A 14,008-nucleotide genomic window follows, 5' to 3' on the forward strand; every position below is an offset into this window, starting at 1 on the left:
TTCTACTAAGATACTTTATGACCTGCCATCCATCCTACTTTTTCTTTCCCATGCCCAGGAAGCATCCTCGATATAAAAAAGCTGAAAACACTCTAAGCCTTTGGGTTTTTATATCCACTCTTTTCTCAGCATTGGATGCTGCCACTGATACCAGTATCACTCTTATACCTCAGTAAACTCTCTCCTAACCAGTCAATCCTATAGGATATCAGTCCTGAATATTCACTAGAAAGACTGATGCTGAAACTGAAGCTCCAGTACTTTAGCCACCTGAGGCAAAGAACTGACTCATTGGAAAAGACTCTGATGCCAGGAAAGATTGAAGGCAAGAGGAGAAGGGAACGGCAGAGGATGAGGTGGCTGGATGGCATCATAGACTTGATGGGCATGAGTTTGAGCAAGCTCCAGGAGTTGGCAATGGACAGAGAAGCCTGGAGAGCTGCAGCCCATGGGGTCGCAGAGTCAGACAGGACTGAGTGACTGATCGGAACTGAACTGAACTGAAATTCTCTCCTCATATATTCTCTCATCAAAAAGACTTGATCTAACTAAGTTACTTACATTGTAACCATTGCCATCATTTGCTGTAGATTTACAATGATTTCCAGGCTTCCCTGGCAGCTCAGCTGGTAAAGAATCTGCCTGCAATACAGGAGACCCTGTTCAATTCCTAAGTAGGGAAGATCCCCTGGAGAAGGGATAGGCTACCCACTCTAGTATTCTTGGGCTTCCCTTATAGCTCAGCTGGTAAAGAATCCACCTGAAATGTGGGACACCTGGGTTCCATCCCTGGGTTTGGAAACTCCCCTGGAGAAGGGAATGGCTACCCACTCCAGAATTCTGGCCAGGAGAATTCCATGGACTGTGTAGTCCATGGGGTTGCAAAGAGTCAGACATGACTGAGCAAGTTTCACATACAATGATTTTCCATTTCATCATGACATAATATATGACAATGTGTTTGTATACACATAAGAGAAAATCCTTTATCTGATGTGTAAATGGAGATGATGACTTACAATAATCATGTATCTTCAATACACAAAATGAGATTGAACCTAATATATCAGGGGTCCTCCTTCAGAGACCTATCTTCTACCCCAATGAGTGGAAGAAAAGAAAAGAGATTTCATGAACCTAGTTAATACTCAGAGCAATGGGTAATATGGAAATGAAGAAATAGAAACCAACTGGGAACTTCTGCAAAATCTTTACTATGTAAACAGTGATTTCACCTTGGCCTGAAAATGTGTCAAGGATATTGACAGGAATCTAACTATGTGTTTGTATGAGGATGGTGGAGAAGGAGTTAGTATAAATAGATCCATAGGATCACAGAAGTCAGATATCTAAAAGCATATAAACACTGATGAAATGAATATCAATCCTAAGGAAAAAATCCTCAAAATATTAGGCCAGATCATTCAATTAATTATCACTGATGAAGAATTGCTTGCTGGTAACAGGGCTAATATCTATACAAAGTAAGATGCATCTAAAAAGAGGACTTAAATCACTGTGCACTTGACATTCACCTGGGAAGCAACAATAAATCAAACTTTAGTCATATGTTTGTATATATACTTCATATATATCTACATATTCATACAAGAGCAGGTGTAAAAAATGCTAGTATAGAGACATACATGTTAGATTTTAAATAATGGGGTAAATAGGTATTATCCAAATATTTCCACTAGGAAACATAAGGGTTGGACTTAAAGTTGAGGAAGAAGAAAGAAATATGCAATGAGAAAGTGGAGAAATGTTTAGGTGGAGGAAACGATCTGTTCCTAGAAGACATAACATCTTACATAGGTTACTAAATGCCTGTACAATTGGTGGGCAGAAAACTGCTAGGATTTTGGTGGTGGCTCAGTTTGTAAAGAATCTGCTGCAATGCAAGAGACCCAAGTTCCATCATGGGTCGGGAAGATCCCTTAACCCACTCCAGTATTCTTGCCTGGAGAATTCCATGGGCAGAGGAGCCTAGTGGGCTACAATCCACGGGGTTGCAAAGAGTTGGAAATGACTTAGCGATTAACACTTTCACTTGGTATCACAAGAGGCGGAAGTGACATTAAATATGATACTTCCTAAAATATGCTACATTTAGGGGCCCATCTCTGTGAGTCAGGAGAAGTTATTAATGTTTTGCCATCAGGGAAGAGTAGGGGCATGACCAGCTATGTCCTTGGGCTGTGAGATGTTGGATAGACACAGAGTGAAATTGGGAAGATCAGGTAGGATGCAGGCACAACTCCTCAAGAGACAGATGATGATAGCTGGAGGGACAGGATAATGAAGGAAAGGCAGGGCAGCAGATAAAAGTAAGAGAGAAGAGCAGGTAAGAGGACAAGATTGGGAGTTGGATGAGATATGTGCGAACAGGGTTAACATCAGTCTTGGACTCCATCCTGTAAAGATAATATTGAATTACTACTCTTCTAAGTGTGTGTGCACGTGTCTTTTATTTTCTGGGAAACCTACAACAAAGTGGAAGGTCAGCAGTCAAGGCCACATTACTGATAGCAAAATTAGTCTGAGGTAAAGTGCATTTCCTAGAGGAGGGCGCAGCAACCCACTCCAGTATTCTTGCCTGGAGAATCCCATGGACAGAGGAGCCTGGTGGGCTACAGTCCATAGGGTCACATAGAGTCGGACATGACTGGAGCAACTTTGCATGCAAAGTGCATTTGGAGCTAGGAAGACTTTATATAGACCTTGAATGCCAGTTGGTAAGCACACACCTTATTTTTCACAAGAGGATTGTGACTCTTATCAACAAATATGTCTCTTTTGTGCCCCTGGAAGCTAGTATTCACAGTCTTTTGCAAGGTAATCAGTCCTTTGTAGCACTAGGTTTATCCCACCTATGGGAATGTCACATGTATCCAATCTAGTTTGGTTCCTTACAAAGCTGAGATGATGGAGATGTCATACCTCCCATAAGGACCGTTTCTGAGAGCTCACCTGAAACGCTCATGCTCAGTGATGTATCTTTCTGTCCTAATACCTCCAGCTAAGCTTAGTAAACCTGATATCTCATGCCTTATCAGGTCAAGTGGGTGGCATTTGTGATCCAGATTGGAAACCACTGCTGGAGGTCAGTCAGATGGAGTATCACAGAGTGGTAACACAGTGAATCTCATTCCTCAACCTGGATTCTCTATGGCCCTGTAATTATAGTCTAGACGCAAAAGTTCTGTCAGGGGCTTGAGAAAATGGGGCTGGAAGCAATAAAGGAAAATAAGGAAGATCTCAAAAGATAGTCCATGTCTCGATGGTTGCCAAAGTTTGATGACAAAAGTAAGCTCTCCAGTATAAGACAAACAGTAAGTTGCTGTGTAGGACCAACTGCTCATAGTGGAGAGTTCTGACAAACTCACAAACATGGTCCACTGGAAGAGGTAAAGGCAAACCATTCCAGTACTCTTGCCACAAGAGCTCCATGACCATGAACAGGATGAAAAAGCAAAAAATATGACACTGGAAGATGAGCTCCCCAGGTCAGAAGGTGTCCAGTACACTACTGGGGAAGAGTGGAGGGCAATTACTAATAGCTCTAGAAAGAATGAAGTGGCTGGGCAAAGAAGAAACAACACTTAACTGTGGATGGGTCTAGTGGTGAAAGTAAAGTCTGATGCTATAAAGAACAATATGGCATAGCCACCTGGAATGTTAGGTCTATGAATCAAGGGAAACAGGACATGGTCAAGCAGGAGAAGGCAAGAGTGAATATCGCCTTCTTAGGAATCAGTGAACTGAAACTTTAACTCAAAATTTAATTCAGATGACCATTATGCCTACTACTGTGGGCAAGAATCATTTAGAAGAAATGTAGTATCCCTCATAGTCAACAAAAGAGTCTAAAATGCAGTACTTGAGTGCAATCTCAAAAATGGCAGAAAGATCTCAGTTCATTTTCAAGGCAAACCATTCAACACCACAGTAATTCAAGTCTATGCCCCCCAACCACTGATGTATAAGAAACTGAAGTTTTACCGGTTTTAGGAAGACTTTCAAGACTTTCTAGAACTAACAGCAAAAAGATGTCCTGTTCATCATAGGGGACTGGAATTCAAAAGTGGGAACTCTAGAGATACCTGGAATAACAAGCAAATTTGACCTTGGAGTACAAAATGAAACAGAACAATGACTAAGTTTTGTCAACAGAACACACTGGTCATAGCACAAATCCTTTTCCAGCAACACAATAGACAGTCTACAAATTCATGTCACGAAATCATCGATACCAAAATCAGATTGATTATATTCAATGGACATGAGTTTGAGTAAGCTCCAGGAGAAGAAGAGGACAACAGAAGATGAGATGTTTGGATGAAATCATCAACTCAATGGACATGAGTTTGAGAAAGCTGCAGGAGTTGGTGATGGACGGGAAAGCCTAGTATGCTGCAGTCCATGGAGCCACAAAGAGCCAGAAACGACAGAGCAACTGAACTGAACTGAACATTCTTTCACCTGAAGATGGAGAAGCTCTATACAATCAGCCAAAACAAGACATGGAGCTGACTGTGGCTCAGATAAACATCTTTTTATCATGAAATTCACACTTAAATTGAAGAAAGTAGGGAAAATCACTAGGTCATTTGGGTACGACCTAAATAAAATATCTTGTGATTATACAATGTAAGTGACAAATAGATTCAAGGAATTAGATCTAGTAGACAGAGTGCCTGAAGAACTATGAACAGAAGTTCACAACATTGTAGAGGAGGCAGTGACCAAAATCACCCCAAAGAAAAAGAAATGCAAGAAGGCAAAGAAGTTGTCTGAGGAGGCTTTACAAATAGCTCAGGAAAGAAGAGAAGTGAAAAGCAAGGAGAAAAGGAAAAGATATGCCCAACTGAATGCAGAGTTCCAGAGAATAACATGGAGAGATAAGAAGGCCTTCCTTAATAAACAAGGCAAAAAAGTAAAGGAAAACAACAGAATGGGAAAGATGAGAGATCTCTTCAAGAAAATTGGAGATATCAAGGGAAAATTTCATGCAAAGATGAGCATGATAAAGGACAGAAATGGTAAGGACCTAACGAGGCAAAAGAGATTAAGAAGAGGTGGCAAAAATACACAGAAGAACTGTACAAAAAAAGTCAGGACAACCTTGATGGTGTGGTCACTCACCTAGAGCCAGAAATCTTTGAATGCGAAGTCAAGTGGGCCTTAGGAAGCATTACCACAAACAAAGCTAGTGGAGGTAATGGAATTCCGGCTGAGCTATTTAAAATCCTAAAAGATGATGCTGTTAAAGTCTACAGTCAGTATGTCAACAAATTTGGAAAACTCAACACTAGCCACAAGACTGGAAAGGTCAGTTTTCCTTCTAATCCCAAAGAAGGACAATGCCAAAGAATGTTCAAACTACCTTACAATTGCACTTATTTCACATGCTAGCAAGGTTATGCTCAAAATCCTTCAAGCTAGGCTTTAGCAGTACATCATCCGAGAACTTCCAGATGTACCAACTGGTTTAGAAAAGGCAGAGGAACCAGAGATCAAATTGCCAATATTTATTGGATCATAGAAAAAGCAAGAGAATTTCAGAAAATCATCTACTACTGCTTTACTGACTTTACTGACTGTTGTGGATCACAACAAACTGTGGGAAATTCTTAAAGAGATGGGAATATCAGACCACCTTATCTGCCTCCTAAGAAACCTGTTGTGGGTCAAGAAGCAACAGTTAGAACCTTACATGGAAAAATGGACTGGTTCAAAATTGGGAAAGGAGTATGTCAAGGCCATATATTGTCACCTGCTTATTTAACTTACATGCAGAGTAAATCATGTGAGATGCCAGGCTGGATGAATCACAAACTGGAATCAAGATTTCTGGGACAGATATCAATAATCTCAGATGTGCAGATGATACCACTCTAATGGCAGAAAATGAAGAGGAACTAAAGAGCCTTTTGATGAGGGTTAAAAAGGAGAGTGGAAAAAGTGGCTTAAAATTCAGCATTGAAAAAACTAAGATCATGGCATCTTGTCCAATCACTTCATGGCAAATAGATGGGGAAAAAATGGAAACAGTGACAGATTTCATTTACTCGGGCTCCAAAATCACTGCAGATGGTGACTGCAGCCATGAAATTAAAAGACGCTTTTTCCTTGGAAGATTAACTATGACAAACCTAGACAGTGTATTAAAAAGCAGATACATCACTTTGCCAACAAAGGTCTATATAGTCAAAGCTACGGTTTTTCCAGTAGTCATGTATGGATGTGAGAGTTGGATCATAAAGAAGGCTCAGCACTGAAGAACTTATGCTTTTGAACTGTGGGGCTGGAGAAGACTCTTGAGAGTCCCTTGGACTGCAAGTCCCTTGGACTGTCCTTGGACTGCAAGGAAATCAAACCAGTCAATCCTGAAGGAAATCAACCCTGAACATTCATTGGAAGGGCCAATGCTGAAGCTGAAGCTGAATCTCCAATATTTTGGCCACCTGATAGGAAGAGCCAACTCATTGAAAAAGACCTGGATGCTGGGAAAGATTGAAGACAAAAGGAGAAGAGGGTGGCAGAGGATGAGATGGCTGGATAGCAACACTGACTCAATGGACATGAATTTGAACAAACTCTGGAAGTTAGTAAAGAACAGGTGAGCTTGGAATGCTGCAGTCCATTAGGTCACAAAGAGTCAGACACAACTTAGTGACTAAACAACAACAATAAAGGTAGGGATACAAAAAACAGCCTAGAAGTCACAAACAGCTTACCTCTGGCTGAAAATTCTATGGCCCAGATGGGGCTCGGATGAATGACAAAATCAGAGGTAACCATTATATCACTTTATTACTGAAGCTGTGATCCAAACATGGTTGTGGGACCTCCTATTAGTTCTCATCCCGTTCAAGATCCGACCAATTTTGAGATGAATGTACCAAGAACTGATACAGAAGGGTGGATCAGAGCACGCATTCTTCCACGTAGTCACAGAATTTATTTTACCTGCAGCACTCTAAGACCCTAATGTCAAAGCTGCTGAAGCACAACAGACGTGGAAGGAACTAGTCTTTACACGTGAAGAATGACCCCACCACTCACTAAGCAGTGACCAAGGACACACCAGCAATCAGAGAGACAGATGTGGGAACATGAGTGGCCTCTGCCTATTTCAGATAATATTTCAGATGTTTGCACCTTACAAGTTAGTCATTTGACATCTGAGCTCATGAGAATACAAAGTCACAGTATCTTAGGGGTTACAATCTATATTTGTTAACTCTGACAATAATTATGTAAAAGTTCAAACAGGAAATTTATAGACAGAACTTTCTTCTTTTGTGATTGCAGTGAAACTGTTTCTCTAAGTACAATAAAACCACAAATTATGGATATTGTATGAAAAGAGTAGTTTTTCCTAAATAGAATTGGAAAGTGAAATTGTGCTTTGTTTTATTTCCCAGGCATTCATCTACTATTATTTAATATAAACTCCTTGCAATACTAGTAAAATAAAACCTGAAACAGTAAATTAACAAATCAGTCCTGACACCTTGTAGTAACTGGTCTGACAGGGGTGATATGTATGAGCTCAGAAAACAAGGGTCTAACACTGACCAAGGCTGAGAGGGAATAAGAAATATGTAGCAGAGATGATAATCTCTAAAGTCAACCTTGATGAAGTAAGATTTGGTCAGAAAAGGGGAAGTCCTGGTAAGGAAAGAGATTTTACTTGTGTCTCTGTCCCTGAGTACAGTGGGTATAGCTGGACTTTCTATAAGGAAGAAGGGGAATAAACACAGAGGCTCCTCTAACTTACTTCCATTTTGGGTCTCATGATGTGGTTATAATCAAGCTTCTCAAACCACAACACTATTGTAAAATAATTAGCCTCCAATTAAAATTTTAAAAAAATCATGCTTCTCTGACATCTTTTAATATCATGAACACCAGTCAAGTAAGAAAATTTTAAAAGTTAAATTTAGATGTCACTGTTGTTAATGTTAGATGCTTCCACATGTCACTTCTAGAAATTCTTCCCAGGTGTTCCTCTTGCCCTGATCTCTTAGCTGAGCTGGTTCTGGGTGGCAGATCCAGCTCAAAGAGAAGCATAAGCAGGTTAGGGAGGTAAGGAAGTACAGCAGTTCCCCGTGTCTGGACCATTGAATACCACAGAGGAGGGTCTGCCAGCTGTCACATCATCAGGCCTCTGAGCACAGACTGGCAGAGGCTGTGAGAATTTATTGATACAGTCATGCAGAAATACTAATAAGTGATATACTGATAAAAATTAAAATAGCAGGACTCAAAGACCCCTTGGCCTTTGTTCCTATTGCTGTTAGAAGGAATTTTCTACCTCTTGAAAAATCAGGGATCCTGACTCTCCTCAGCAAGGTGCAATTGTAACTTACAGAATGGGAAGGCATTGTGGGTAGATTCAGCCTTGAGAAATAAACAGTCCCTCCAAGAAACAAACCAAGCCTTTCTCTTCTTCCAAACCCCCTTCTCCTAAGACTTCCCCTTCCCCAGACTGATCTTCAGTCAGCACTCTCAGCAGGAAGCCTGCAGGCTGGGCCATTTCCCCCTTTAGAATAGCTTCTATATATCTAATTAAACTCACCCAAGCAGATTCCATTTTTTAAATTTTTTTATTTTTTGGTCTGTCTCAAACTCTGCCCCCCACAAACCACTGAGCTATCCTCAGATAAGAATGATAAGTTGTGATTCCTTGGAGAAGGGTGAAGACAGGCCCTGGGCAAATGTGCTCAGGATTCACTCACCATACCAGGGGCCTGACCTCCACTATGATGATCTGAAGTAGATGAGGGGAAATGAAAGTAAAATTCTAGGGGGTGGAGTTTGGACAGGAAAGGAGGAGAGAAACTATAGACCACATAGGGCCCCTGGGAAAAGACAAGGTTTTTATGCCTTAGCCTCCTGGGTCAGTGAGTGCATTTTATTCCTATCTCAGCTCTTCTCTTAGAGGCTGTTCTCAAGTCTCTTCAAAGTAATCAATCCTTTGGAAAACCAGACTTCCTGAGCAATGCAATTTCACACACGCACCTTGTCTTGTTTCCTTACTAATGAGCGGTCAGGAGGAAGGAGAAAAGTACCCCCTTTATCCCAGTGAAGACCCACACTGAAGGCTTCCCTGAGGCAGAACACTGGCATGCTCTCCCCTGGCCTGTGTCCACTAGCTGAAGTAAGTGAATCTGGCCAGTCTGTCCTATTAGGTCATGTTAGAGGAAATGGTTCAACAAATCTGAAATCACGAGGTGGTCAGTCAGAGGGGTAATCACAGAGTGGTAGTTCAATGATGCTGACATTCAGAAGCTGGATGCTATATGGCCAAAATTACATTTTTTCTAAATAGCCTCAAAAAGATTATAGAAAGTATCATTTATTGGACAATGTTATTTAATACTATTTAAAATATAATCCCTATGACCTTAACATAATAGAAATGAAGCAGGAAAATTAGTTGATGGTGAGTTTTGTGTGTCAAATTGACTGGTCGCTGGTTGCCCAGACTAGATATTCTTTCTGGGTATGTCTGTGTGGGTGTTGTTTCTAGATAAGATTTAGAATTTGATGAATGGATTCAGAAGTTAACTTTCCCTGAAGTGAATAGGCATCAAACAATTTGTTGAGGGCCTATAAAGAAGAAAAATATGGAAGAAGGAAGAATTCACTATTTTTGTGCCTTCCTGTCTACTTTGAACTAGGAGATAGATTTTCTTCTCTCCCTGGAAAAGGACTTACATCATGACTACCCTGGACTCAAGCCATTAGACTTGAACTAAGTTGCACCAGCCACCAACTTTTCTGTGTCTCCAGTTTGCCTTTGGCAGATAATGGAACATCTAAGCCTCCTTGATTAAGTGAGCTAATTCATCCTGATAAATATTGTACATATATATATACATTTATATATACATAATTATGAAGAATCCCACAGACAGAGGAGACTGGTGACAGTCCATAGGGTTGCAAAATCAGATACAACTGAAGCAATGTAGAATGCATGCATGCACATTAACTAATATATACAGCATATTAATTCTACTCCTCTGTTCTTTGGAGAACACTGACTAATACAGTAATGGAAAGTGAAAGTTGATCAGTTGTATCCGATTCTTTACAACCCTATGGACTTAGTCCATGAAATTCTTCAGGCCAGAATACTTGAGTGGGTAGCCTTTCCCTTCTCCAGGGGCTCTTCCCAACCCAGGGATTGGACCCAGATCTCCCACATTACAGGCAGATTCTTTACCAGCTGAACCACAAGGGAAGGCCATGAAACAATTCTCCAATTCTGCATTAGGTGGCACAGGAACTCTGTTAAGGATAATGACATGATTGAATTGTTCAAAGATGTGTGCCAAACAGTCATTGGTACAGTTAAGGGTACAAGGAAAATGTTGCAGGGACAATAATGTCCAATGCATCAATCTTAATCTAGTAAGATCTGTTTAGATATGAGGAAGTCAGAGTAAACTAAGAAAATGAAATGAAGGAAAAGAGCTTTGACTGGATTTACCATTGAGGGAGTCAGTCTGGGCTGCATCAAAGCCTCTCCCAAGAAGATAGGTGATAAGATAGTCACTTCTATTTTAATCTTGTTTTCTCATAAGTCTCAGGATCTTGTTATCATGCTACTTACTTGATATTTTTTCACATGATTAAAACCAATCAAGCATCTCTTTGTTTTATTAAAAGTGTAAAGATGTCCCTGATGGAAATTCTTCTCACTTGTTCTTCTTGCTTCTGATCTCTCAGCTGAGCTCTGTATCTGGGTTGCAGATGGGGCTCAAGAAGGGTGAGCAGGGCTAGTGACTTGGGGGGAACTGCAATAGATCCCTGATTTTAAACTTGGACACCTTGCAGGACTTGTGAACACAGAAGAAACTGCAGAGCAGGGCACCTGTCATATCTTTAGGGTTTCCAAACCAAGAAGCAACTGGGTACTGGAAATTTATGTGGAGAGTCATGCAGAAATATGAAGTTGGCCAAAAAGTTCGTTGGGGTGTTTCCATAAGATAGTACAGACAAATCCAAATGAACTTTTTGGCCAACTTAATACTACATTATTACACTAACAGGTGTTAAATTATTAAGCTCTCACTTTCCCCTATTTTCCCATTGAAGCACTTCTTTTTATCCCTGAAAATAGGGATCAGAACAGATACTGTTTGGACAAGTAGTCTTTTTTTTTTTTCTCTCTCAGCTCTCAAGTAGGTTGGGCAAGAACTGGAAATGGAAAAGCCAAAAGAGAAGCAGTTCCCATAATTAAAATAAAAGCTTGGGTAGCTGTGAAGAGATAAAGCTTTTTTTTTTTTTTTTTTAACAATGAAGATATTTTTATTATATACACAATATAGTACTGTTACCTACAGGCAGAATGCTGTACAGTAGATCCTAGAACTTATCCATCTTGTGTGACCGACACTTTACAGTCATTGAACAGCAACTCCTTAACAATTTTCTAAGAGCTTAGATCTCATGTTAAATATTCTTACCACCATAAAAGAGCCCATGTGATTGATAGCAGAGGATTAAATAGTAGAATCAAATAGAATGTTTAGAGAAAATAAATAACAATCTAGAATTGTAAATTCAGAACACTATCTGTAATGTTAAAGTATTTAAAGATTTAAGAAAAAATAAATATCATACAAAATTATTTGTGATTCCTTAATCGAGTTATTCTTTTTCATATGAATTCATTTACCTGACTGCATCAAGTCTTAGCTATGGCATGTGGGATCCTCCCCGCGGCATGAGAGCTCTTCGTTGTGCACATGGCTTCTCTCTAGTGTGGTGCATGGGCTCCAGGGCACACACTCTCAGTAGTGGCCATGCCGGGCTTAGTTGCCCCATGGCATGTGGGATCTTAGTTCCCTGGCCAGGCATAGAATCCTTATACTCTGCATTGGAAGGCGGATTCTTAACCACTGCACTACCAGGAAAGTCCCTAATCAAATTATTCCTTATCAGAGCAAAGCAAAGTTACTAATGTTTAAAGTAGATTACCATTTCTTCTTTCACTTCTGGTGCTGCTGTGCGCTCATTGGGTTTGGACCCCATACCTCTTTTGTGAAGCGGAAGCTGAGGAGACTCCAGTCCTCAACATGGTAGACAAAAGGCCCAAGGAAGATGTCAAGACTGAGAACGTCAATCATATTAATTTGAAGGTGGTGGGGCAGGATGGTCCTGTGGTGCGGTTTAAGATTCAGAGGCAAACACTGAAGGAGAGTTACAGGGCTCAAAACAGCCTGGAGTTAAAACTCCCCTCCGGGTCCTCCCCACCATCCTATGCAAAACAAAGAACTCTCTCTCCTGAAGAAAAAATGGACCTTAAGGTAGATTACGCCCAGCTCCCAGCCAGTCCCAGCCTCTGGCCCATCTCCAGAATTCCTTGCCCCAGCCGTTTAAGAGATAACTAATCGGAGCAACCTTGGAGAAGAATGGTCCCCTTAAGACAGTAGATTTCCACATATATGCCTATATATACTTACTCTTTTCTTGGGTTACTGCAGCAGCTCACTAATCTGACTGCTGCCCCTTCTCCTTTCATTAAAGGTTATCTGTTCCTGTAAAGTGCCGGTCTCATTCTTTTTCTGAACTTCAGTTCAGTTCAGTTCAGTTGCTCAGTCGTGTCGGACTCTTTGAGACCCCATGAATTAATTGCAGCACTCCAGGCCTCCCTGTCCATCACCAACTCCCGGAGTTTACTCAAACTCATGCCCATCAAGTCGGTGATGCCATCCAGTCTTCTCATCCTCTGTCGTCCCCTTCTCCTCCTGCCCCCAGTCCCTCCCAGCATCAGGGTCTTTTCCAATGAGTCAACTCTTCACATGAGGTGGCCAAAGTATTGGAGTTTCAGCTTCAGCATCAGTCCTTCCAATGAACACCCAGGACTGATCTCCTTTAGGATGGACTGGTGGGATCTCCTTGCAGTCCAAGGGACTCTCAAGAGTCATCTCCAACACCATAGTTCAAAAGCATCAATTTTTCGGCGCTCAGCTCACTTAGCCTTCTCTAACTCCCTTACCCTACCTACACCACGTAGTAAACTAATAAAAGCCTATTGTAAAAAAAAAAAAAAAAAAAAAGCCTATTGTGAATGACAAGATATCAATGGGGCAAATCAGATTCCAATTTGATGGGTAGCTAATCAATGAAACACACACACCGGCACTGTCGGAGATGGAAGATGAAGATACAATTGACATATTCCAGCAGCAAGATGGAAGTGTCTACTAAAAAGGGAACCTGCTACTTTACTACAGAATTCTGTTCCTACAGACCAAAAGACCTTGTCAGTTAAAAAAACCACAATTTTGTTCCATCACATCCTGACCACTGCAGTATAGTTTTTGTATTCTTTTGTTTCCCTTATACCCATTCCTTTATTTTACTTGAAGTAACTGGTGTATGTGCACAACCATATTGCATTTTTTTAAACTAAATGGCCAATGATATGTTTTGCTCAACATCAAATGGATATGGGATAGGGAAAAGTACTGATTCTGTGAAAATACCCCCTTTTCTCCATTAGTGGCATGCTCATCAGCTCTTATCTTTGTACTCCAGTAAGTTATTTTGCTCTCACTGTTAACAAAAAAAAAAGAGCAACATAAAAAATTCTTGCATACTTTGTTTGATTGGAGAATTTTAATGTTTTTTGTTTATCACTGTAAAACCAAAAAGAATTTTATAACTTTTTGTACATAATTGTTACATGTAGAGCAATCTGTCTTTAAGTAGGGATAAATTACTCTAAAAGAAATGAATCCTGAATAGTTTTCCCTATGAGTCAAGCATCTTGTTGTTTAAATATACTTGTTTAAAATGGAAAAAAATAAAAGTAGATTCCTATTCATTCTTAACATGCATTTCTAGTCACAAAGAAAATTAATTGATAACAGTTTGGATCAGTGCTTATAATATGCTGGGAGATTATTACAAATATTCTATTATTTAATTACTACAATAGGCCTATAAGCTAAGTCTTAGTACTTTTATTTCTTATGAA

General features: G+C 40.2%; 1 protein-coding gene across 1 annotated transcript; it reads left to right on the forward strand.

Annotated features, from left to right (window-relative positions):
- Positions 1-12,101: 12,101 nt before the first annotated feature.
- LOC133053941 (small ubiquitin-related modifier 2-like) lies at positions 12,102-13,236 on the forward strand. Its single transcript, XM_061138436.1, has 3 exons — positions 12,102-12,211; positions 13,031-13,074; positions 13,175-13,236. The coding sequence occupies exons 1-3, from the start codon at positions 12,102-12,104 to the stop codon at positions 13,234-13,236; spliced, it is 216 nt and encodes a 71-aa protein (XP_060994419.1).
- Positions 13,237-14,008: the final 772 nt, after the last annotated feature.

This window comes from Dama dama, chromosome 1, assembly GCF_033118175.1.
Source record: "Dama dama isolate Ldn47 chromosome 1, ASM3311817v1, whole genome shotgun sequence".
NCBI lineage: Eukaryota > Metazoa > Chordata > Mammalia > Artiodactyla > Cervidae > Dama > Dama dama.